Source organism: Saccopteryx leptura, chromosome 13 (genome assembly GCF_036850995.1).
Source record: "Saccopteryx leptura isolate mSacLep1 chromosome 13, mSacLep1_pri_phased_curated, whole genome shotgun sequence".
NCBI lineage: Eukaryota > Metazoa > Chordata > Mammalia > Chiroptera > Emballonuridae > Saccopteryx > Saccopteryx leptura.
In genome coordinates this window covers 31,710,358-31,736,725 of record NC_089515.1, presented here as the reverse complement: position 1 = coordinate 31,736,725, position 26,368 = coordinate 31,710,358, and the positions used below count along the sequence as shown (strand labels likewise).

Genomic DNA, 26,368 nt, shown 5'->3' with positions numbered 1-26,368 from the left:
CTCTTATTATTTCTATGATAGATTTTTCTTCTTTTGTCACTCTACCAGGGATGAAAAGAGCTAGTGACTTTCAGTTTTGATAAGTTTAAAACACCATGATTTTGTATTTTAACCAGGTGGGTGGGAAGCTCAAGTTCCTGCTATATGTACACAATTATTTGTAAAGAAATAAATGAATCATATAAAATTATTTATTTTTTACAAAGTTTGCAACTAGAAATGCAATATTAGCATATATAACTAAAAATAGAGCCCCAATAAATCAAATAGATTGCCAGTTTTAAAAAAGCAATTAATTACATATACTCCACATTATTAATTTTCTTATATTTATAAATACTTATACAAAACATTAAAAGATATAGATGACTGATTCTGTAATAACACTTGTTGCCTTTTGACATACAACTTATTTTTTTCATCATGAAATGATTTTTGGCCCAGTAACAACAAAAAAGGGCAAATACAGAAAACCATGGGCAGTTTTTAAAGTGAACTACTCAGCACCAATTGCAGTCTTTTCTTGATGGTAAATCATAATGTTCTCTTTCTTTTCAGCTCTGCAACCTACAGGCACAGCATAATTGTAATTAGTAGCTTAAAAATATGACTTTTTGTGCCGTTCCATATCTCTTGAAGTTTTACCTCTTTGGCAGTCAACTGAACCATCTTCTTGGAATTTCCATGGAGATGAAAGTCCCTGTGAATATTGTGCTGTGAATCCACTCTGTCTCCTGCAGTTAAAGCCATCTGAAGCTTGCATATTCTGACTATTTTCTGGACAGATCAGTCTATAAGGAATAGAACAGAAACAAGTTATTTTTAACTTCTACTATTAGAATTTCAAATATAAACAAGAGTAGAATAATGGAATACATGTCCATGTGCTCTTTACAGAACTTTATCAGTTACTGTCATTTTACCAGTCTTATAGAAACAAGTGTTTATAATTATAATCACAGATGGAAAAGGATTTAAACTTTATGGAGGGTATTGTGCAAAAAAAGAAGTAAAATATATCCCATAGGACCCTGTTCATTCTGCAGGGAGGTTTAGGACCAACCACAGCCACTATACTTGCTTATTCCTTTTCAGATGAAGGTAAAGAGAGCAGCTGAATAATTTTGATGTAGTAATAAATCAACAGGTTATGTTACTTATAATCTCTTAGAATATTTAACACTGAGAAGCTGAAGAAAGCTAACAAATGGCCTCCTAATTGTAATTTTTGCTTTTCTTATGTTTAAACCTAAAACCTCTCTTTCAATAAATCATTACTAAAATATACATTTGTGAGATAATTCTAGCAGGTTTTTAATGTAAGTATTCAACAGTGTCTAGGAAGAACTTTTCTGTGTGTGCTCTAGTCCCTTCTTATCTAAATTGCCAATAGGCCTGTTCTCAGGACTGTCAGCTGTGAGTAACTTAAAAGAGAAGGAATACTGTGGCTGTCATCTACCTTCTTTTTTCTCCCCCACAATTCAAGGTCTCTTTGGGTCTAAATTATTCCTTTAGGTCTCTCCAACTGATTGGAATACCTTTGAGCCGCTGTAACCCTTTCTACAGTAGCTGAAAAGTTAGGGAAGAAAAACTCAGTAATTTAAAACAAAACTCCCTCCTAATTTCTACCAAATAGTTTAATGTAAGTCAATATTATCCTTTTATACTGAACTATATACTCTTTCACATAGGATATTTGTAGCCTTTATCCCACACATCTGGTACTGAGTGACAAGACAGGAAAAAAGGAAAACGACAAAAGGCCTTTTCTTTTACATTTCCTCTTTTGAATACTTACTCCTCCTAACTCAGACCATCATCAGTAATAGAGTTGTCCTGAAGGAAATGAGAGATTTTTATTGACCACCTTTGTCTTTTGTCCAATGGAAGGCAGTGATCTGGGGTTAGGATGTACGCTCACAATCATGGAATAGAGCTAAGTTATAAAGGAAATAAAACTTAAATTTCTGGCTTAACAGTTAGCCACTGGAAACCCAGGTGCAGATGAACCAATTGTGCAACCTTAAACCATAAAGGAGAAGTTACAGTCACTTCAAAAGGTTATGGCCAGGACCTGCTGAGGTCATATATAAATGCTACAAACATGTGAATTCAAGAAATACTTGTGCCTGACCTGTGGTGGCGCAGTGGATAAAGCGTCGACCTAGAAATGCTGAGGTCGCCGGTTCGAAACCCTGGGCTTGCCTGGTCAGGGCACATATGGGAGTTGATGCTTCCTGCTCCTCCCCCTTCTCTCTCTCTGTCTCTCTCTCCTCTCCCTCTCTCTCTCCTTTCTAAAATGAATAAATTAAAAATAAAAAAAATATAAAAAAAAAAAGAAATACTTGTTTTCTAGCACATTTACATGTCAATAGCAGCAATTAGGGATAGAGTTGAAAAAGTTGGTTTCACAGCTAAATCAATATTTACCTCTGACTTCTGCTTCTGCAACCATCAGTGCCAAAGTTCCTGTGAAATGAAAAAGTGAGGACGAGAGATTAGATGTTGGTAGAAAAGCTGTGAGAGAAAAAAAGAATAGCTTCCAAAGAAAACTAAGATAGCCCATACTAGGTTCAGGAAAGAGTTCATTTCTATCCAGGTATATGTAGCATAATGTTATGTAACTGGAGAAAACAAATTGGGAGAAAAGGCACCAGACAACTTCCTCTTCACATAATTCTTTATCTCCTTTCTCAAACCATCTCTGTTCTATGGCCTTATTTTTTATTCACTGCTCTCTTTACCTGTCTTCTCCATTTCTATCCCTTTTTATATCCTTTCTTCCTGTTCTTTCCCTTTAGGACATCATGCTTCACTTGACCTTTCTCTTTGCCTTGTGCTTGGGTTTCACTGGGATCAATGCTCTCCTGATACTCCCACCAAGGGGCACAGAGAAAAATTACTGAATGACAGAAAGAGGACAACTGGGTTGTGTGTATTAAAAAATAATCTTGTAACACGCCTACTAAAAGGAACTTTTTTTAATCCTTGTTTAAAAATAGTGGTATTTTTGTGAAAAGTGTTTCTGATTTTTTTAACTTCTAGCTTACAGTCAAGAATTAAAACAATCATGGGAAATAACTTAAAGGTAAATTTCTAATTCATAGCAATCAAAATAAACCTTAATTGTAAACTGAATCTATGCAAAAACAAATCTGAATTTTAGCTCTGGATGATAATTTATACCATTTTTGAATGCTTATACAAATACCCTAAATTTAAAAGAAGTCTGAGTGTTCTATTATAATCAAGTACCATTCCTTACTGTACAAACCAAAATGACTCACTTATCTAAATAGCAATCAGGATTTATGGTATCGTGAAGTGTGTGGTCCTGGAAAGATTTAGGTCTTTGTAAGGTTTCCTGTTCAAAGTTGAAATCTTCCAATAGAATCTGTTCTTGTGGATCACCAGGTGGGAGGTCAAAGTAAGATATTTGCCTTGGTCCAGTTACATTGTTGAAATCAAAATTTCTTAACAGCATTTGGTTTTGAAACTTCGGGAAGGATGGTAGCCTTTGTCCAAGACCCCTATAAACACGTTTTTTCAATGGCATTTTCTCTGGGAAATCATTGTTGGGATGATCATGTAAAGGTACCACTGTGTGCTCTGATACTTCATCAGTATATTCGGAATCTTCCAAATTTATTTCTTCATGAGAACAGTGATGGTGGAAAGGTTTTTGCTTTTGAAAACCACCTCTACTGAGGTAATTAGAACATTGTACAGGTAACTCGTCCTGGTACTCACAGCGGTTATGGAAAGGTTGTCGTTTTTGTCCCTGGCTTCTGTTAACACCACCAATATCTCTCACTGGAAATTGTTCCCAAAAGTCACTATAGGCCTGATAGTTCTGAACAGACTGTCTTCTTTTCCCATAAACTGTGCTAATAAAAAAATCATCTATAGTGCCTGGCTCATTAAAGTCACTGTGAGGCTCATGATCATGAAATGGTCTTGGCCTTCTTCCAGGTAACTTGTTATTAAAATCTATTTCTTCTTCAGAGATATCATAATACTGGTGATTAGCAAAAAATGAACATCTTGGTCCTGGTCCTTTGTTACCAAACTCCCAACTTCTCAGGAGTCTCTCTTCTGGCATGCTGTCACTATACCGGTGTTTATAAAAATTCCCAAGCTTTTGGACAGGTCCATTGTTGACATAACCATAATCCTTTATCTGTACATCATTTCTAGGGTGCTGAACATTAAGAAGCTTTGACCTTTCCCCATACCTGTGAGGGAAGGGAAAGACGCTATAAATCCTTAGTGTTTTAACAATAGGTAAAGGATAAATGCTATGCTATTCATCCTTCATTCAACAGGACATAAATTTGTTGTGATGACCCTAAATTGGTCTGTGCCTCATTCATTTTCTCCTTTGTATCTGCTAATGAGCCCAAAGCACTCTCCTCTATCTACTTATAAATTTCCAAACAAAAGTTGTTGCTAGCAAACAGAAAAATTATTTTTTTCTAAAAACTGGTGAACAACACATTATACAGTATCTTTTCCTTTAAAGAGTTGTGTCAGAATCAGGTCACTTTTGCCACAGTTTATCTGATGAGTTAAAGAAGTAATCTTACAAAGATGGCTAATGACATGCTGGATTACTAACTTCAAATCAGAAAAAATAATTTTTAAAATGTTGATTTTTAGATCAACACTCCTAATAATAATAGAGGTTATAGTGTAAAATATGTACTTCATAGAAATATTACATTTGTGTTGTTTCCAGTTTTTTACTATTATGAGCACTCATGTCAGGTTTTTGTGTGAATCAAAGTTTTCATTTCTTGGGGATAAATGTCCAAGAGTGCAACTGCTGGGTCATATGTTAAATCCATTTTTATTTTATAAGGAACAGCCAAACTTTTATAACACAAAAATAAACCAACTTGAAACAGAGTTAAAAAGAACAGATCACATTTGGAATAAAAAAGATAACTATTAAAAGCCCAGGATAAGAAGGGAGAACACTCTGTAGAGCATATGATTGTCTAACCACTATGCTGCGTACCTGAAACTCGTGACTGCAAACTGTAATCTAAAAAAACAACAAAACAGGATATTATAATTGACCACAAAGTTAGACCTTTGCTTCCCCCATCAATAACAACAAAAAAAAAAGGAAAGTTTCATAAAAGCAAACAAAAAACCCAACCTAAACAAAAATTATACCCCTGCTCCAATATTGTCTGAAAAACAAAACATCAGTTTCTGGCACGAACTTCTAAGATATTCACAAAGAATTTACTCATAAGAAACAGGAACATAGTAGTTATTTTACATTTTGAAGATAAATGCTTCCTTAGCACGGAAGTGCAGACTTTGTGAGGGAGAGACTGTGTTAAGGCACACATGAAATGCTATGGGGAGCTGAGGAGCTCTTACACCCTCATATATTCTATTTTATCCACATCTCGTGATGCTAGCCACTGCCTAACCCAGTGCCTGGTGCTGCTGAAGCATTCCTTGTCCAGGAGAAGAGAAAAACTGGAACGGGTGGCAAAATGCTGCATGTTTTTAGGTAAGAATTGAGGCTGGAAGGACAACATAGTGGAAGAACAGTCCTAAAACATCTATTCTAACTTGTATTAAATCAGTTCACAGTAGATAATCTCAGTTTACTGGAAATAATAGTTATATAAGAATTTTTAAGGAAAAATAAAAAATACTAATTATTCTTTGTGATTTAAAACATATTGTGTATTTTGAGATTAATTTATAGAGAAAAATGCTGAGAGAGTGCAAAACTTTTTTAAAGACAGAATAAAGGCTTCAAGATAATTTTAAAATTCTTTATCAATTTATAAAGATATATACATACATACATGCGTGTAAGTTATAGGAAAAGTTCTAGTATATGTATATACTATACATCTGTATATGTATGTGTGAGCATGTCTGTGTGTAAGTCATAGAAGAAATTCTCGTACCATTTTATAGCCTTGATTCAGTTTCAGATATACTGGTAGAATAAACACAAATTATTACTTAGAATCACAGCATCTTAGATTTTGAAGGGATCAGAGAGATTATCTACTTCAATGTTTGCCAAATAGTTTGGAGAACATTAATACCCCATATTATGTTAATACTCATTCTGTGGGGTAAAATGAAGAATTCTGAGCCCAAGTTGGGAAAATGATGAATTAAACAAAACTGAATAAATTTCAACTTTAGGAATTCTAAGGGCTTTTAATAAGCTGATGTTCATGGTGATAGTAGTTTGCTTTTCCAATACTTACTTGATTAAAAAAATTAAAAAAACTCTTTAGTCCTGTAAAACTAGTATCTCATGAAATACCAGTTTCATATGTCCTTAGAATACAGCATAAGAAAAGCTTACTGACCAGTTCAACTGCTTTATGTTACAAATTAAACAACAGTGAGCTGAAAAAGTTATGCATTTGCTCTAGGTTACATATAATTTATAAGTGGCAGAACTAAAATTTGAAGCACATTTCTTGATTCTAAATTCTGAGGTGTATTCCCCTACTATACCATCATTAAGGAATATGTGTTTTAACTTTCATAACATATTCATCTAAAATCTTGTTACTTTTACCCATAAAAGTCTTCAGTTGGGAGCCACTCCCTGGTTTCTTCCAGAGAACTGGATGGGGGATCTGCATCTTCATCAGAATCCCAGACATCCATTCCAAGATTGCTAGAGGGAAAATATCAAAAATAAATTTTAAATTCAATCAGAAACTGGGTCATAGGCTTTCAGAAACATAAATTAAGCACAAAATGAAAAGAAAGAAAAAGCACACTATATCCATCTTTGAAAAATCTATGGATATTTTGCCATTTCGTTTTGGTAGAAAGAATAAAGCTTAGGAACCATAAGGTTAAAGGTCACCAATCAAGTAAAATTCAAGAGGATTTTCAATTGTTAGGATATAAAAATTATCTCTATGGCTATCAGATCATAAAAATTAAGGCTTAAAGAATAGGCACTATGGGCCCTGGCCGGTTGGCTCAGTGGTAGAGCGTCGGCCTGGCGTGCAAGAGTCCTGGGTTCGATTCCTGGCCAGGGCACACAGGAGAGGCGCCCATCTGCTTCTCCACCCCTCCCCCTCTCCTTCTTCTCTGTCTCTCTCTTCCCCTCCCGCAGCCAAAGCTCCCTGGAGCAAAGTTGGCCCGGGCGCTGAGGACGGCTCTGTGGCTTTTGCCTCAGGTGCTAAAATGGCTCTGACTGCGGTAGAGTGATGCCCCAAGATGGGCAGAGCATCGCCCCCTGGTGGGCATGCCAGGTGGATCCCGGTCGGGCGCATGCAGGAGTCTGTCTGACTACCTCCCCGTTTCCAGCTTTGGAAAAATACAAAAAAAAAAAAAAAAAAAAAAAGAACAGGCACTATGAGAAAAGGTTAAAACAAAGGTTTTAATTTAAGAGAAATTTTGGCCCTGGCCAGTCGGCTCTGCATAGAGTGTCAGCCTGGCATGCAGCAGGCATCCTGGGTTTGATCTCCAGTCAGGGCACAGGAGAAGCGATCATCTGCTTCTCTTACCCTTCCTCTCCCACTTCTCTCTCTTCCCTTCTTGGAGCCACTGGCTCGCCTGGTTCGAGCGTTTGCCCCAGGTGCTGAGGATAGCTCAGCTGATTTGAGCATTAGCTCAGACGGGGGGTAGCCTGCTAGATCCCACTCAGGGTGGATACGGGAGTCTGTCTCTTTATCTCCCACCTCTCACTTAAAAAAAAAAAAAAAAAGAGGTGGGAAAGAGAAATTTTACTAATGGAATAAGATCCTTGGGTAAGGCAGAACTCACAATAGGGTTTAAAATTTACCTTCTCACAGGTTGAGTTTTGAGATCCTTTAAGTACACACATCCATCTATTTGATGTCCACGGGCCTCACCAAAGACTAAAAATAATCAATGAAGGATTAACATTGATCAAATAAAATTAATAAGATAAATTATGTGACAAGATCCTCAGATTTCTCTAACCAACTAGCAGATTATGTAATAAACTAATTTATTATGACAGTGTAAATGAGATTCTAAAAATTTACATAGAAATATTTAATAGAAAAACATTATTACCTTATCTTTTAAAGTTTTTTCTTAGCAAATAGCTATAATCAAAATCTAGTTAAAATGTATTGAGACAGTACTAAAAGAAAAGCAAAAAAACAAATAAAAAAATGGTACTAGACAGTTTTGAAATATTTGCCCTTGCCCTGGCCGGTTGGCTCAGCGGTAGAGCATCGGCCTGGCGTGCGGGGGACCCGGGTTCGATTCCCGGCCAGGGCACATAGGAGAAGCGCCCATTTGCTTCTCCACCCCCCCCCCTCCTCTCTGTCTTTCTCTTCCCCTCCCGCAGCCAAGGCTCCATTGGAGCAAAGATGGCCCAGGCACTGGGGATGGCTCCTTGGTCTCTGCCCCAGGCGCTAGAGTGGCTCTGGTCGCAGCAGAGCGACGCCCCGGAGGGGCAGAGCCTCGCCCCTAGTGGGCGTGCCGGGTGGATCCCGGTCGGGCGCATGCGGGAGTCTGACTGTCTCTCCCCGTTTCCAGCTTCCGAAAAATACAAAAAAAAAAAAAAAAAAAAAAAAAGAAATATTTGCCCTTGGTTTTAGCTGACTTTTGTAAAAATACCTTGAATTGCTGTATCTGGATCCCAGCCTTCAACATCAATAAGGTACCTAAATAAAAATATCATTTCAATTTTACAGATAGGTAAGGCTTTTAAAATTTTCTTCAACCACTTACATTATTCTTACCTACATATAAGGTATCCTGTTCTGTTAATTCCATTAGTACAATGAACTCCAATGAGTTTATCTATAAAATGTAAAGAAATATTAAAGAGTATAAAAAAGTAATTAAGAATAGTACAATAAAAATATATTTTATACATAATTTTAATAATTTGCAGTAAAAATATCTACTGCTAATAAAATTCTTAGTCATTATATTTGAATGCAATAAGTCAAAGGAACACTATTAAAGGCCTTGGCTGGCTGGCTCAGTGGAGAGCATCAGCCCAGTGTGTGGAAGTCCTGGGTTCGATTCCCGGCCAGGGCGCACAGAGCATCCATCTGCTTCTCCACCCTTCCACCTCTCCTTTCTGTCTCTCTCTCTCTTCCCCTCCACAGCCAAGGCTCCATTGGAACAAAGTTGGCCCGGGCACTGAGGATGGCTCCATGGTCTCCACCTCAGGTGCTAGAATGACTCTGGTCTCAAGAGAGCAATGCTCCAGATGGGCAGTGCATCACCCCCTACTGGACTTGCCAGGGGGATCCCACTCAGGCACATGCGGGAGTCTGTCTCTCTGCCCTGCCTCCCTGCTTCTCACTTCAGAAAAATACAAAAATAAAAAATTACAAAAAAGGAGCACTATCAAAGATTCAGGAAAGAAACAGGCTTGCTGGGTTTACCAATAATATTAAAGATAAATTTTTTAAGTTAGACAAATGAAACACAAAGTTTATATTATGTCTATGAAAAACATGCTTCAAACATTATCCAGAAAGAAATATTTAAAACTAATTTCTTAGATCTTAATTGCCTTTGCATTCAGTAAAATGTACTAATACTTTCTGGTGACTAGAAATATCTATGACACCATCTCTCCTTTTAGGCACACATCTGTTATCACAGTTGAAGAATTAAAAGGTGAATATACTGACCTTTATATATAGATGGGCCAGGAATTTATTCATGTCCAAGGTTACTTATCTTAAAGAGTATCACTACCTACAAGGTTAGAATTTGAATACTTCCCTAGAGAAGATGGGTTTTGAGTGGCATATTCATCTCCTGCTTATTGTTTCTGAGAAAATTTGTAAGATTTCCACTCTAGATTTATTTCCCTTCACCTATATTTACCTTTCCTATCTTCCTCCCAGAACTCTTACAAGAGTTGATTTGCCACCTCTCTACAGGACCATGTACGAAGATTCAGGAAGCATCTGTTTACTGTCTGCTCTCAACTAACAAAGTTCAAACACATATTTCCAGGTCTTTAAATTACTTTCAAATACCATTCATTTCTGTGTGAACATACTTAGAATGGTTTATACTAAGATTTTAGAGACCTGTTTCCATTACTAATTTTGTGGTTTGAACAGAATAAAATTTATTTTTGTAGAAAATTGCAGAATTGATGATCTTTTTATATGTAGAATGACCTCTATCAGACTTAGAAACTTTTTTTCTGATACGTACATATTTTTCCCGGGTAGCTCTATATGAATTTAAGAAAAAAAGATTGATTCGAGAAACAGAGAGAGAAAGAGGGAAGGGGAAAACAAGAGAGGGAGGGAGAAAGAGAGAGAGGGAAAAAGAGATAGAGACAAACAGAGAGAGAGAGAGGTGTGTGTGAGAGGGGAGAGTGAAGTATTCATTTGTTATTGCACTTAATTGCGCATTCACTGGTTGTTTTCTTATATGTGCCCTGACCAGGGATAGAACCTGCAACCTTGGCATTACGGGACAATGCTCCAACCGAGTTAAGGGGCCAGGGCCTCTATATGGTTTTATAATAGAAAAAAATTAGGGGGGAGGTTTCTATTTCAGCAATGATAGCTGAGGTCATTCCAAATGAATCTAGCTAGCATCTAAGTTCAGAGTCTACTAGGGGAAGACACACAAATAAACAGTCTTCTAGACATGTTTAGATGCAAGAGAGATGTTATAGGAGTACATAAGACATTCAGATAATCTTGAGAAATATGATGGAGTTCACCAAATGAACAAGATGAGAAAACATTTCAGTAACAGAACGATGTGTGTAAAGGCAAGGAGTGTAACGGGTGGGAAACAGACATGTGAGATACATGTGAAACAGACTTATAAGATTTTCAGAAAGGAAGTCAAGAATCAGGCCACGAAGCATCCTATGTCACCTTAAGGAATTTTGTGCTTATTAGATGGGATGCCATGGAAGGATTTTAAACAAGGGAATGACCTGATAAAATGTGCATTTTAGAAATATAATTTCATAGAAGTTTGGAGGAATGATTGGTGGGAGGAGAGGTAAGAAATCAACCTCAGACACCATTATAATAATCATAATAACCCAGAACAGAGAGAATGAGAGTATATCTGGGAGGTAGGGGCAGGAGAAGATTGAGTCCAGCTTTTGACAGTTTATTAATGCCAGATGAACTCTTTGGTGAAGATACTAGATGTTTGTGAACACTGCTGTAACTCAGGAAAAAGGATTGTGCTAGAGTTAAAGATTTCGGAGACTAAAGTTGAAGCCACAGAAAAGATGAGATAAAGTGAACTGAGTAAAAGAAGGCTTAAGACAAATCTATTTTTTTTTAATTGAAACATTTTATTGAGCAGCTTACAGAAAGGGTCCAACGGTTGGGAGGACAATGAGATCTGATTCCTTGGCCACACTGGGATCTCTCCAGCTTTGCAGTTGCCGAAAGTAGGACAGAATCTTAAGAACTAGAACAGTGGTTCTCAACCCCCGGTGGGGGTCGCGACCCACAGGTTGAGAACTGCTGAACTAGAAGCTAGCAAGAATTTGAACAGAACAAACAAAAAATAAGAGCTAGAAAACTGAAAAACATCTTTACAGGTAGAAGAAAAATGAGGAAAATATCATAGAAGCCAAGAGCAGAATTTTAAGGATTGAACAAGAGAGGTTAAGCTTATCAAGATTCATTCAATAGGAATGGAAAACTATTCTTTGAATTTCTGCAAGATTCTAACTGAACTACAATTAGAGGATTGTAGAAATCAGATTGTAGGTGATGAATTAAGAATTTCTTCAGTGAATGGGAGTGGAAGAAATGGAAACAATGAATGGAGACAACTCTTTTAAAAGCATAACCAGGAAAGGAAGGAAACAGTAAAAGCAGTAAATAAGGTTGCAAGATGAAGAGGGTATTATTTAAAATAGGAAAGGCCTATATGCATGTTTACTTGTTGATATAATAGAAGTGAGAATGAATGGAAAAAAGGTCCTGTACAAGACAGGATTAGAGAGAATATTCAGTAGAGGTAGAGGATCTGTTTGCTTTTCTTAGGAAAGCAAAGGGAAGGAACTGTATCCATGAAAATATGGATACAGTTAAATGAGGGAAGGACGTCATACCTGATGTTCTCTATTTTCAATGAGAAGTGGTAAGCTGTGTTGCTGCTGAGTGAGGAAAATGTGGTGTAGAGGCAAGATCTGGAAGCAGATGAGTGAGCTTACCAGGGACAGGGAGAGGATTATGATTACTAAACAGCATCGAGAACCTAGCTGAAACACTTACCTATCAATCCATGGTGGCACCCATCCATACTGTGGAAATATATATATATATATATACAATATATAGATTTCCTTCTTTTCCAAATGAGAGGAGGGGAGATAGAGACAGACTCTCATGTGCCCTGACCGGGATCCACCCAGCAACCCCTGTCTGGGGCTGATGCTCTGCCCATCTGGGGCAATGCTCACAAATGAGTTATATTTTTAACACTGAGGTGGAGGCTCCATGAAGACATCCTCAGTGCCTGGGGCCAATGTACTTGAACCAATCAAGTCATGGCTGCAGGAGGGAGGGAGGGGAGAGGGAGAGGGAGGGGTTGGGAGAGAGGGGGGCAGGGAGAGAGGGTGGGGGAGAGAAAGAGAGAGAGAGAAGGGGGGAGGGAGAGAGGTGTAGACGCAGATGGTCACTTCGCCCTGACCAGGAATTGACTGGGACATACACATGCTGGGCTGATGCTCTACCATTGAGCCAACGGTATTAATTTCCAGCCATGGCTGGAAATACTTTCTTTAACATACAAGAGACTGTTGATTAAGCCAGGCTTGAGTATTTCCATTGGTGTTTAGAAAATATGTCTTTTTTTTAAAAAATAGATTATTTTTCTTTTCTTTTATTTATTTTTTTAGAGACAGAGAGTGAGTCAGAGAGAGGGATAGACAGGGACAGACAGACAGGAACAGAGAGAGATGAGAAGCATCAATCATTAGTTTTTCATTGCGCATTGTAACACCTTAGTTGTTCATTGATTGCTTTCTCACATGTGCCTTGACCGCGGGCCGTCAGCAGACCGAGCAACCCCTTGCTGGAGCCAGCGACCTTGGGTTCAAGCTGGTGGGCTCTTGCTCAAACCAGATGAGGCCCGCGCTCAAGCTGGAGACCTCGGGGTCTCGAACCTGGGTCTTCTGCATTCCAGTCCGACGCTCTATCCACTGCGCCACTGCCTGGTCAGGCTAGAAAATATGTCTTAAAGATCTATTGGTGACATACTTTCGGGACAGGGATGAAATAGGGATCTTTTTAGCCTATATAGGAAAAAGATTTTTCTCTACTTTGTTTTTAAAATTAAGAACCTAAGAACATATCGATATTCTAGTATCCAAAACATCACAGACATTTTGGTATCATAGGCTAAAAAGTGCTCAACAGAACACAGCAGGAATAGCATTCTGATTCATTAACTGTCTCCCTAATATAAATAGTTGAACTAGCAGCAATTAGCATCCCCCTCTGCCTAATCTTAGGAAGAAATAAGCTTATGAAGCTGTTTTGGATATGCTGAGAAAGAAACAATAAAAATTAGAAGCCCTAGGCCCAGAAAAAGGTGGCTGTGGTTGGCTTCTTTACTACTCCTATTATCCTAAAACCCTGAAATCAATTCTAATTCCCAGGTTCTTACTGAACAGCTAGTTAAATAGCCATTAGCAATACATCTTAAATAAGACACTTCCCAAGAAGTAGGCCTGGTCTCCTAAAAGTCCTCTTCCCTAAGACCAGGAGACTAGGTAAAATGAATCTGGTACTGCCTATTTAGTCTCCTGGCCTTAGGGTTTCTTGTCCTTTTTATATTTCTGGGTATAAAAAATCGCTTATTAAAAAAAAAAAATTGCTTATTTCAGGAGATTCATGCAGGCAGGTAAGGGTAATTATTTGGCCCATCTAATTTGTTCTGTAACAAGCAAGTATGGAAGAGGACAACTGTGATGCTTACCCTTTGGATATGTTCACATTTTATTTATAAATAATATTATGTAATGATATTGTTATTTAAAAATATCTCACAAGCATTTTGCCTAATCACTAAATATTCTTCTTTTACTTGGTTCTTAATATCTGCCTAGTATACCAAGTATGTATGTACATGCCATAATTTAACCAATTTCATACATGTTTCCATATACCTCTATTTATTTAGGAAAGATCCCTCCAAATAGATTCATGGAGTTAAAAGGTTTTTGTAAGTCTTTAAGTTTTATCTTTCTTTTCTAAATAAAGCCAAACTGTATACCAAAAAGATTAAGACACACCTTACTTTACGCTCTACTTTGTTTCAAGAAAAGTTTTTCTAAGTCAGTTTTAAAATACTGAGTTATATCGGTGTCTGTTCTAAGGGCATCAGCATTTAAGGAATGTTTTAGGGAATCACTGTACCTTTCCGTATGCTTCACTTTCTCCCAGAGCAAGTTTTTCACAGTGAGGGGCATGTACACATTATACTCGCAGGGGAATCTTTGATAATGTCCTTTAACTTGAAGCATTTGACCAAAATATGTATATCATGTTCAAGTGGTTTACAATAATTTCTACTAAAATAATCTTTATCAATTAAGTAAAAACATTTTAATTATGTCAAAGATTGTTAATTACCATTTTCTGCATTTTCCCAGAGGAACTTCCTGACCCACTTTTTGAACTGCAGAATAGTAGCATTATCAGGGACTTCAAGTCCAACAGTATAAAGTTTTTTATAATGAATACTTTTAGGTAAATCCTAGACACAAAGGAAAATAAAATACAACAATTATAAGTTATTAAAACAAAACTCTTCAATTCAATAACACACAATTCAGTATTTTTAAAATAGTATATAGTGACTATATAGTAGGCATACTTTAGATCAATTTATATAGAACTCTTTTGTAATCTATACAAAATAGTCTATAAAATAAGCCCATTCCTAGGGGCCCATGATAATCATGAGTTAAGGATTCAAATGATTAAAACAGGGACAATCTAATATCAATCTTAAAGTGTCAACACCAAGTTGATGTTAGGATTCTAGATGTCAGCTTAGGCTTTGTTTAGTAAGCTTGTTTCAAAGTAGTCTCTTATTTCCCAGACTGATTCTAAAATCTGCAAGAAAACCTATCAGTGGAGGCTCTAAGAATAAAAGTCAGGAATAATTTCATCATTTAAGTAAAATCAATTAACCAATTAACAATATTCAATCAGAGAATATTAAGGTTGGTGATGAGTGTAAATATATTAAGATGAGATCCTAGGAACAGATAATATATTTGGAAAAATTAAGGTTACCAGCCCTGAACAGTTATATGTTGATTAAAACAACTGGGTGGGCACAAGTAGGTTTACAGTTATAATACAAATAAATAATACAATTAATTAATACAATAATAAACTAACATGCTCAAAACTGTAAACCTATATCCAGTATGTGCAGCAGTTCAGTACTGGTTGTTAATGCTAAACCTTAAAGAGTAGGTAGATTTTTGGACAGGGATGGAGAGAGAACTAGTCCAAGTTTATGAAATGATATGAGGTGCAGAAACAAGAACAAAATAGAATGTTCATTAGATAGTGCAGAGATGTACCTAATTAGAGGAGATGATATACTGTAAAGTGCTGAGAAGATGAAAAAGAGACCATATTAACTGGACCATGAAAGACCGTGAGAGGAGTTGATATGTGATACATCAAAAATGGGGGTGGGCAGAGAAAACCGGTATTTTTTTTTAGGAAGAAAATGGTATTCACATGAAAATTAAGTTTAAGGACAACTAGCCAAAGAAGAATAAAAAAGACTAGCTATTGAAAAATCAGGTACAAGACTTGGAAAATCTGAGACACATTTCAGAAGGGAAAATATATCAGTTTTAGTCTTTGACCTGATGTACGGTACCAGGAATACATATGAAATAAGGGATTTGAATCTGATAGGCTAAATAGTGGTACTTTCAGGAGAAACAGGTAGTTGAAGAGAACTGTTAACTTGTAGTGTTGGGAAAGAGTGGTATGGATGTAAAGAAACGCTGGTGTTTAGTTTTATGTATGTTGAAATATGATATGACATCAAGGTACCCAAGACAAAATGTCACTTATTAGAGTAAAATGAGAGATGACATCTTTGATGGCACCACTCCAGTTGAATAGCAAAGTTCCATTTTTCTCTAGACCAAGTGCAGACGGGGAAGGGAGGACTGGCTCTAATATTGTGGATGGGAGGGAAGGAGTGGGGATGATAATGAGGCCTAGTAGATCCTAATCTCACTGAACCACTGCAACTCCGTTCCTCAGCTTTATATAATGGGCTTCAGAGCAAGAGTTAATGGAAACAATTTTGATGTTTAAAAAAGTTTGAAAAACACTGCTATAGAGTAATATCAGTCTCACATTTTTTATTTTCTTCACCTTTTTTCTCTTTTCTTTTGTTCCCTTGTTCTCTTTTTGCTTTTCCTATTTCCAGCTACATTTCCTTCTTCTAGTTATTTTGTTCTCTTATCAATAATAAAATTCCATTTTTTTCTCTGTACAATCCATGATTTTAGAAAAGGATACTATATAATCATAATCTGAAGAATTTAGATTTCTAAGAGATTATATATGAGAAAATCTGAAATTTATATTAAAATAACCAAGAGAATATCTCAATTCACTTTCCAAACATAGTATTAAAAAATCTCTTCTATTTCAAGACCTATCCATGATAACAAAGTACATTTGTAACTTTACCTTAACTTCATAATATCTTGTGGTATATGTTAAATCGATAATTAATCCAAGTTCCACATGTAGTGCTTTTGTTGCACTAATCAAGTCTTTTGGTGTAAACTTCTGGGTTGGAGTAAGTCTCTGATTAACTGTCTACAATGAAAAATGAACAATAAGGTTATAAAATAAAGATAAAATGTAAAAACATAAAACAAACAAGGAAGAGAAAAACTAAGGCAATTATCAAAGATTTTGGGGGGGCTAGTTATAAGAGTATTCTCTTATTTGTAGTACCATTATTTGTAGTAATAAAAATATTTTGTACAAAGGATCCAAAACAAAAGATTACATGTAAACACAGCAATTTATGAAGTTTTGAGAAGCTATAGAAAAATATGCCATTATATCTCCTTAGAAGAATTTTAAAAAGTTGTGAATTCCTGGTTATTTTCTTGGAGCATGTTCAGCTTTCTAAGACACTTAAAAGTTTCTTGGGTCACCTAAGCTGAGAGATGAAGAATGCGCACAGAAGCCTGATCCACCATGTGTACCAGATCTGCACAGATGCATAAAACATATGTACTGTATTTCTATAAGGTAGCTTACAACTCTTAGAGCAGTGCTGTCCAACAGAAATATAATGTAAGCCATGTATGCAATTTAAAAGTTTCCAGTAGCTACATTAAAAAAAGATACATTGCCTGACCAGGTGGTGGCGCAGTGGATAGAGCGTCGGACTGGGATGCGGAAGGACCCAGGTTCGAGACCCCGAGCTCACCAGCTTGAGCAAAGAGCTCATCAGCTTGGACCCAAGGTCCCTGGCTCCAGCAGGGGGTTACTCGGTCTGCTGAAGGCCCACGGTCAAGGCACATGTGAGAAAGCAATCAATGAACAACTAAGAAGTTGCAACGCGCAACGAGAAACTGATGATTGATGCTTCTCATCTCTCTCAGTTCCTGTCTGTCTGTCCCTGTCTATCTCTGCCTCTGTAAAAAATAAAAAAAAATAAAAAAAATAAAAATAAAAAAAGATACATTATGGCCCTGGTCAGTTTGCTCAGTGGATAGAGCATTGGTCCAGCGTACAGTGTATGGAGATCACAGGTTCAATTCGTGGTTAGGGCACGTAAGAAAAGCGACTAATCTGCTTCTCTCCCCCACCATCTCCCTCTTCCCTCCCTCTTCCCCACCCGCAGCCCGTAGCTCAGATGGTTCAAGCATTGGCCCTGGGCACTGAGAATAGCTTGGTTGGTCCCAGTGTCAGCCTCAAGTGCTAAAATAGCTCGGGCTGACTCAAGCATTGGCCCCAGATAGGGGTTGCCGGGTGGATCCTGGTCAGGGTACATCTGGGAGTCTGTCTCACTATCTTCCCTTTTCTAACTTAAAAAAATTAAAAAAAGATACATTTTAAAATTAACTTTAACATTTCATTTAACTCAATATATCTAAAATATTATTTCAACATGAAATTAATTAAAAAATGAGAATTTAATTTTTTTTCTTTACTAAGCCCTCAAAATCTACTGTGTATTTTATTTTACACTTATAGCACATCTCAGTTTGGATTAGTCACATTTCAAGTGCTCAATAGCCACATGTGACTAGTGGCTACCACACTGCATAGCAAAGTCTTATGTTATTCACATCTCCTCCAGAGAGTTACAAGGCCTAAAGGCACTTGTTCTGCAACTACAACAAAGAAAAACTGATTAAAACTTTCTACATTAGCTACAGTTTGCTTTAGAATCTATGAAAGGGCTTCCCTAAAGAACTTCAGGTTATGTTCATCTTCAAAAATTCAGAAAGTGTCTCATTCAACAAATATTTGAGTTTAGTTCTAATAAAATTCTTCCCAGATAGGAAAAATCAGATTTGTTCTAATTAATATCTAACTTTTTATACAAAGATATTATTTCCTTCATGTAAAAAAAGTTTAAATATGTCTGCTATCTTGTGACAGTTCTGCCCACTTTTCAATAGAAGCAGCAGCTGTGATCTTGTGGGAGAACTCTGGAGAGCCATAAGAATTGAGTACAGTCCGAGATGCCCTAATACCGTATAACCTTAGAGAAGTTACTAAAACACTCTAGGCCCTGGTTTATGTATCTTTAAAGTAAGTTAGATGGATTCATCAGTGATTCCTAAACCTAGAGGCCCACTGTAATCACCTGAATATAAAAAACAAAAGAAGTTTCTAGACCCACCCTGAGCTACTGAAACAGTTCTCTGTGAGGTGGAGTCTGGGAACCATTTTAAGTTCATCAGATGATTCAGAGGCAGCCAGAAAAGGCATTCATTCTAAGACCAACATTTGGAAACTACTGCACTGATTTACCCTTATCTGCATTTTAGCTCTAAAATTAGCTATGTATCCAGGTAGATAATTTCCTTCTTCAAATATCCTAATGTGTAACTTTCTACACAAAGATATTATTTCCTTCACGTAAAAAAAAGTTTAAATATATATTATATCCTGAAGTCCTGAATTAGCCAAAGAATACCATATCCACCTCCCTCATAGTTGAGACATTTAGAGAAGACATTAAAAATGAAATGAGGCTTATTCTCTGCGTTAGGCTCACTCTGCTTCCAAAGACTGAGCTATCTTTAGTTCAAAGACTAAATACAAGATCAGAAGTTAAACTAGTTACAAACAAATGTAACTACATATACATATATGAAGCAGATATTTCACTCACAAATTACTGCAAGTCGAATATACAGGAGTGGGAAAAGTAGGTTTACAGTTTACTACTAATAAATAATAATTAGTAAATAATAATAAAAGGAATAGACTTTTATATACTAAAACTGTAGATGTATATTTGCTAATCCCTGTATATTAAACTGCTCACAAAAATTAGGGGATATTTTATAGCTTCATATTCATTTTGAAATATCCCCTAATTTTTGTGAGCAGTATATTTGAGAATATTCTTACTTACATCTGTTTTTGTAGTATCTTCCTCCCTGCCTCTACCCCAGGGGACTCAAACTCAACTCAGCATGTGGGCCGCAGAGCAAGATCACAGCCATTCGGCGGGCCGCACTAGGTCTACAAAAGGCAACTGTTACGCAACACTTTTCTCACTGCAGTTGAAAACAAAAAAAAAATCAGTACAACAAGCACAATCGTACATGCAGTTTACTCAGTGTCACAAAAAGGCCAGAAACTGTAGTTCGCATCACAAATGCTGTTAACTAAGCTGATATCTAGCTAGGATGCTAGAGAAATGAAAAATACAAGTAGGCCCCTAGGCTTACTTAATTTTATCCAAAATATTTTGAACTTCGTGGATTAGTCTGCGGGCCGCACAAAATTGTTCGGCGGGCCGCATGCGGCCCGCGGGCCGCGAGTTTGAGACCCCTGTTCTACCCTATGAAACAAGTTAGTTGGGAATACTTTCCTCATAGACTTAACCATACTAACTGGTTTACAATTTGAACTATCTCCAAAGGAAGAGAAAAAAAATCCTATATATCAACCAAATCATCTCTCCTATTTCCCCCATGTCCAGTGCTTACAAGGACCTGAAGAACAGGAAGTAGTACTGTTCTGATGCCTATTAATGTGACCTTAGGTGAAGGCATGTACCATTTATAGAAAACTTAACAGTTTCCTGAGTTATGCTCAGAAATAGGTCAAGTCTTGGGTCCTGTTGCTGTAGCTGTCCCTGTCAGTACTGGTTCGTTATACCTTAGCACAGTCCAGGGCAGGGGTCCCCAAACTACGGCCCGCAGGCTGCATGAGGTCCCCTGAGGCTATTTATCCGGCCCCCGCCACACTTCCGGAAGGGGCACCTCTTTCATTGGTGGTCAGTGAGAGGAGCATAGTTCCCATTGAAATACTGGTTAGTTTGTTGATTTAAATTTACTTGTTCTTTATTTTAAATATTGTATTTGTTCCCGTTTTGTTTTTTTACTTTAAAATAAGATATGTGCAGTGTGCATAGGGATTTGTTCATAGTTGTTGTTTTTTATAGTCCGGCCCTCCAATGGTCTGAGGGACAGTGAACTGGCCCCCTGTGTAAAAAGTTTGGGGACCCCTGGTCCAGGGCATGCTGCAGTATCTTTCTGAAAGCACCTGTGACTATCTACCTGAGGGCTTCCTCTGGTGTGTGTGCACAGAATAGCATATATGTACGTAGAAGTTTTAAAGCCCACAAGAAAAGCCCTCAGTCAAAGCTGAAGGGCAGTCTGAGGATAATTACCCTATATTCCTCGAACCTTAAGTTAGAAGACTCTGAGGTGTAGTCTAGCCTGAGTTCCCTAGAGACTGAGCATGCCTAGTTACCTGAGGTAACACACCCTTTACTGGCTCCCTTTGCTTTCCTGTTTCACATCCCCAATCCCTTACTGGTGCTTCCTGGGATCACCTCCCTAATAAACCACTTGGGTCTGCTTCTGGGGGAACCCAAACTAAGACCACTTATACAATTTAGAATCTGAAATATTATAGTTAAAGCACAATACATTCACAAAAGGGAAGTTACAGAATGCATACTGTTGGTACAACAGCAAAGGTCTTTGCAGTTAAGATCAGAGGCTTAGAAATCATCAAACCACCCTAGACTTGAGTCCCAGTTCTGTCACTACGGCTATGTGATTTGAACAAGTTACTTTCCTCTTTAAGCTTCAGTGTCATCTTTTGTAAAAAAGTACTTACATTATAGGACTGTTATGAAGATTAAATAGAATAATCCATAAATGCTTAATACAAGCACATTAACTTATAAATAAACAGTAGTTAAGTATATTCTTACACTGAACTGGAGAAATGGAAGCTAGTGTCATGAAATGAGATACACTGATCTAACTCAGTGCATCTGACCTGACATGACTGCCTAACTGCCCACAGGTCACACATGATACACCTGTTCAGGCTGGAAGGTGGAGGAATGTAACTCCTTGTCACAGAAGACTCAGAACATTTCGAGAAGGAACTATCCTGCTTTGGTCTACTGGAATTTTTGTGCATCAAATTCAGTTTGAAGTAAAATATTTACCATGAATAAAAAATAATTTTGTAATTGAGTTCTCACTAAAATAATCTGGCAAGATTTTTTCAATCAAATAATAATCAGAATTAATACAAGACTCTTACAATATAACCACAAGATTAGAATTAAGAGATCTCAGAACTGAGGCTTTGAAATACTAAATTACTTGTCCAACATCACAGTGTAAATGGCAGTCAATATTTTAACCCAGAGATTTCCATCTTTAAACAGTTCATGGTACCAAGCTACCTCATTTGAGTAAAGTCATTTTTCTCCCAGAAATAAGTTTCCATGTTTATTAAACAAAGAATACAGATTTTTAAAAAAATGTCAAATGTTATATATGGATTAAATGGAAGTAAATCTATAATTCTGGTGTCTATAAACTTACCAGCATCCTCCTAAACTGCTATTATTTCTCTTAATGGTATGTGCTAATGGTAAAATAGGTTTGATTTTTAAATAATGATTAATAAAAAAAAAACTTCAGTTAGCATAATATACTATAAAGCCAAATATGTTTTAAAAATTAATTCAGGTCCTGGCTGGTTGGCTCAGTGGATAGAGCATTGGCCCAGCGTATGAACATCCCGGGTTTGATTACTGGTCAAGGCATACAAGAGAAGTGATCATCTGCTTCTCTCCCCCTCCTTCTCCCCCTTCTCTCTCTCTCTCTCTCTCTCTTCCACTCCAACAGCTGGTGGCTCGACTGGTTCGAGTATCAGCACCAGGTATGCTGAGGATGGCTCAGTTGGTCCCATACCAATGGGTTGGCCTGAGGTGCTAAAAATAGCTTGGTTGATTCGAGCATTGGCCCAAGACAAAGTTGCTGGGTGGATCGCAGTTGGGGCGCATGTGGGAGTCTATCTCACTATTTCCTCTCTTCTCACTAAAAAAAAAAAAAAATTAATTCAAGTTGGCAATAAAAAGAATTGAAACTACTAGTACATGGAACAACATGAGGAACCTTTAAAACATGCTAAGGAAGAGTAGTAGCTAGTCACAAAAAGACCACATAATGCATGATTCCAGTCAAATGAAATGTCCAAAACAGGTGACTATGGACAGAAAATAGATTAGTGGTTGCTAAAGGTAAGGGAGAGAAGAAAATACGGAATGACTGCTAATAGGTATAGGGTTTCTTTTTGAGGTAGTAAAAATGAGCTGGAATTAGTGGCAACTATCACACAACTCTATGAATATACCAGAAACCACTCATACCTAAAAAGGGTGAATTTTATGGTATGTGAATTATATCTAATATATAAAAAAGTAACTTAAACACAACTGAAAAAGATCTGAGTTAAATCAGGAGGCAAGTATAAAAGATTTTGAACTGTGTGCTCATATTTTCCCAACATCAGAGAAAGTTAGAGAAACTAACGCTATCATAATTTTGAGGCCATATAAAATACGGCATGGGTTTCAGGTATCTTTTCATTTTTTGGACATTCTTTACAAAGGATTTGACAAATCAGTAAAAGATTGCTGATCTTCTTTTGGGGCAGTAGGTACTAAAAAGTTATCCATCTTTTGGATTATAACTCGTAAACAGAGATCATAACATAAAAAAACAAAATAACACCAGGATTAAGATAATTTTAAAGAGTATTTAATCTTATTAAATCTCTTTTCAATGAAATAAGTTTAACTATTTAAAATATAATTGAATTTGGTAATAAAAAGCAAAGTATGATACATGCTACAACATGAATGAAACTTGAAAATCTTACAATAAAGAAGCCAGTCACAAAAGACATATTGTGGCCCTGGCTGGTTGGCTCAGTGATAGAGCATCAGCTGGTGTGTTGAGGTCCTGGGTTCGATTCCCGGTCATGGCACAGAGGAGAAGCAACCATCTGCTTCTTCACCCCCCTCTCCCTCCTGCAGCCATGGCTCATTCGAGCAAATTGGCCCTGGGCACTGAGGATGGCACTATGGCCTCGCCTCTGGCAATAAAATAGCTCGGTTGCTGAGCAATGTAGCAACGGCCCCAGATGGACAGAGCATTGCTCCCTAGTGGGATTGCCAGGTGGATCTCAGTTAGGATGCATGTGGGAGTCTGTCTTTCTACCTCCCAACCTCTCACTTAATAAAAAGAAAAAGAAAAAAAAAAGACATATTGTTTTATTGTTTATATAAAATGTCCAGAATAACCAAAATATGAAGACAGAAAGGAGACTGGTGGTTTTCCAGGGGTAGGCGATGGAAGTGAGGAAGGAAGGGGAGTGACTGACTGCTACAGGGCCTGGGGACAGGTTTCATCTTGTGGGGTATGAGGTGTGGGGGGTTGCTGGTGGTGGTGATGTAACATTCTAAAATTGTGATAACAGCTGTACATTTCCATAAATATACTGAATACTGAATTGTGTGCTTTAAATAGGCAAATTTTATATGTGAATTATATATTAATAAAACTGTTACTACTTTAAAAATTTTTAAATACAGAGTAGATGCCTTTTAAGCACAGATATTTTCTCTCTTTTTTTATGTTTATTTTTTATTGATTTTAGAGAGAGAAGAAGGAAGAGACGGAACATCAATCTGTTCCTGTATGTGCCCTAACTGGGGATCGAACTGGTAACCTCTGCACTTCAGGATGATGCTCTAACCAACTGAGCTATCTGGCCAGGGCAATAAAGCTGTTACTTAAAAATTCAAAACTATTCCCTTACACTAGCATGAACAATTAATAACTACATATGTGAAAAGTTTATTATCTCCATGTCAAACATTTGCCGGAAACTTACACTCACATATTTTTACAAAGAAAAGCATAACATTAAATAAACATGGATCACATTAGTCTCAATTTTCCTTATAGGATAAAAGAAAAAATTATACCTACTCCCTTTAAAGGAACTTTAAAAGCAATAAATCGGGTTCCAGGTAGAGGATGTCCAATTGGCATCACGGTCCTCCATCTGCAATAAAAATAAACAAAACGATAACAAAAATATTTTAGTAACTCAAGATGGTAAACGAAGAAACCCTATATAGCTTAATTTGGTGGTTAGTTGCTTGTATAGTTGAAATTTTAACAAACTGCTTCTTCCGTCAAAAAAACTCCAACAATATAAAGTTTTATATATGGTATAGTACTTCAACAGGAAATCAGGTAGCACCTATTTCCTGGGTAAACTTTCAATGCCCCATATGATTTTTTGTTATTTTCTTGTGCAACAGTAAATGAAGAAAAATAATTTGTGAATTTTAGATCACTATCACTATCTGTATCTTAAACTGTCAATAAGTAATAAATACAGGAATGATAAATGTAAAACCTAAAAACGCAAAATGGTTAGTAAACAATTATTTTCTCAACAATGAATTTGGAGATGTCTTGTTTTAATTTCTGATTAGTCTTGAATTAAGATCTACAGTTCATTAACTTTGAATATCTTTGTTTACTTAAATGACTTTTTGTGAATAACAAGGTGAAAAAATCTGGATTTAAAAATAATTCTCTGGCCTTGGCCGGTTGGCTCAGTAATAGAGCGTTAGCCTAGAGCAGTGGTTCTCAAACTTTTTGAAGTTGGGGCGCATTTAAAATCCTATAAATAATTGTAGGTGCACTATATACAAATTTCTGAGCAATATGTTATAATAATTAAGTCAAATATTAAAGAAAAAAATTATAAAGTCCAAGCGTGCTTTTATGGTAAACAAAATAAATACGACAAAATTAAATTTATTCTGACATTAAAAAACATTTTTATGCTTTTTAGAATTCGTAAAAAAGGGGTTAAAAATTAAAACGACAAAAACGTGATCTTTTTATATATATAGATACATTTTTAGTAAGATTTAGCAAATTCAGCGGGTCCTGGTGCAAATGTGTTAAGTTTTTTCATTCTTGTTTATGAGAAACATGTGCCTGATGTGTCCTTCAATGTTTGGGCATATATTTGAAAGGCAATCTCTCATTTCCTCGTCAATACATTGAAGAATTCCTGTCTTTTTACTCTTAATTGTGTTGAGGGTAGAAAATCCTAATTCACATAAACAGGATGTTGAAAATTGTAGTAAAATGTTCAGAGCTTTTTTAGATATTGCCACATAGTCTTCTTTTATAGGAATCCAAAAGGCTTAAAGAGACAATTCCTTATGTTTAATCATCAATCCATGATCAGTGGATATAGCTGCCAGTTCTTCTTCTGTTAATGTTAAACCAAAATCATTTGAAGCTTCCATGAATGGATTTCTAATCCAATCGTATTGTTTAGTGTTAAGTGATGGAAAATGCTATAAATTAAATTCTGTCCATCAGCCTTCAAGTCCTATTTTATTTATGCTTAACTTTTGCTCACTTTCAGAATCAGATTCTTTAATATCACGCTCCTTTTTGAGAAATCTATCCATTTTATTTGGATGTATTTATCTAAAAATAATATAATAATGTGTTAATAATATTGAAGTGTTAACAAAAAGGGCAGTATTTCCATAATAAAATGGTGTAATAGAGTAACTATATTTTTATATCTGGGCACATGCCGCAAACCAATGCAGCTAGTAATTCCAGGTCCCAAGTGGGAACGGTGAGGAATTAAGAAAATATGCGGAATCAAGAAAATATGGGGTCGGGAGGGCCCTGTAATTGTTGCTGGCAAGAACAAAGCGCGCCCAAAACCTGCATCTTGCTTTATTTATAGGGCAAAGTGGGCCATTAGCAAATCAATGAGATTTTTGATCATATTTC

General features: G+C 36.7%; 1 protein-coding gene across 1 annotated transcript in view; it reads right to left on the bottom strand.

The window, feature by feature from the left end:
* Window positions 1-241: 241 nt before the first annotated feature.
* The window catches only part of LOC136384626 (uncharacterized), a 39,845-nt gene continuing 13,718 nt past the window's right edge, over window positions 242-26,368 (bottom strand). Inside the window, exons 2-12 of the mRNA XM_066355015.1 lie at window positions 24,518-24,593; window positions 16,692-16,823; window positions 14,589-14,712; window positions 8,730-8,790; window positions 8,605-8,651; window positions 7,796-7,871; window positions 6,572-6,673; window positions 3,288-4,235; window positions 2,431-2,469; window positions 646-791; window positions 242-567 (exon numbers count right to left, since the gene is read on the bottom strand). Coding sequence (XP_066211112.1) covers window positions 497-567; window positions 646-791; window positions 2,431-2,469; window positions 3,288-4,235; window positions 6,572-6,673; window positions 7,796-7,871; window positions 8,605-8,651; window positions 8,730-8,790; window positions 14,589-14,712; window positions 16,692-16,823; window positions 24,518-24,593 — 1,822 coding nt within the window. The 3' untranslated portion in view covers window positions 242-496. The remainder of the gene's footprint in view (window positions 568-645; window positions 792-2,430; window positions 2,470-3,287; window positions 4,236-6,571; window positions 6,674-7,795; window positions 7,872-8,604; window positions 8,652-8,729; window positions 8,791-14,588; window positions 14,713-16,691; window positions 16,824-24,517; window positions 24,594-26,368) is intronic.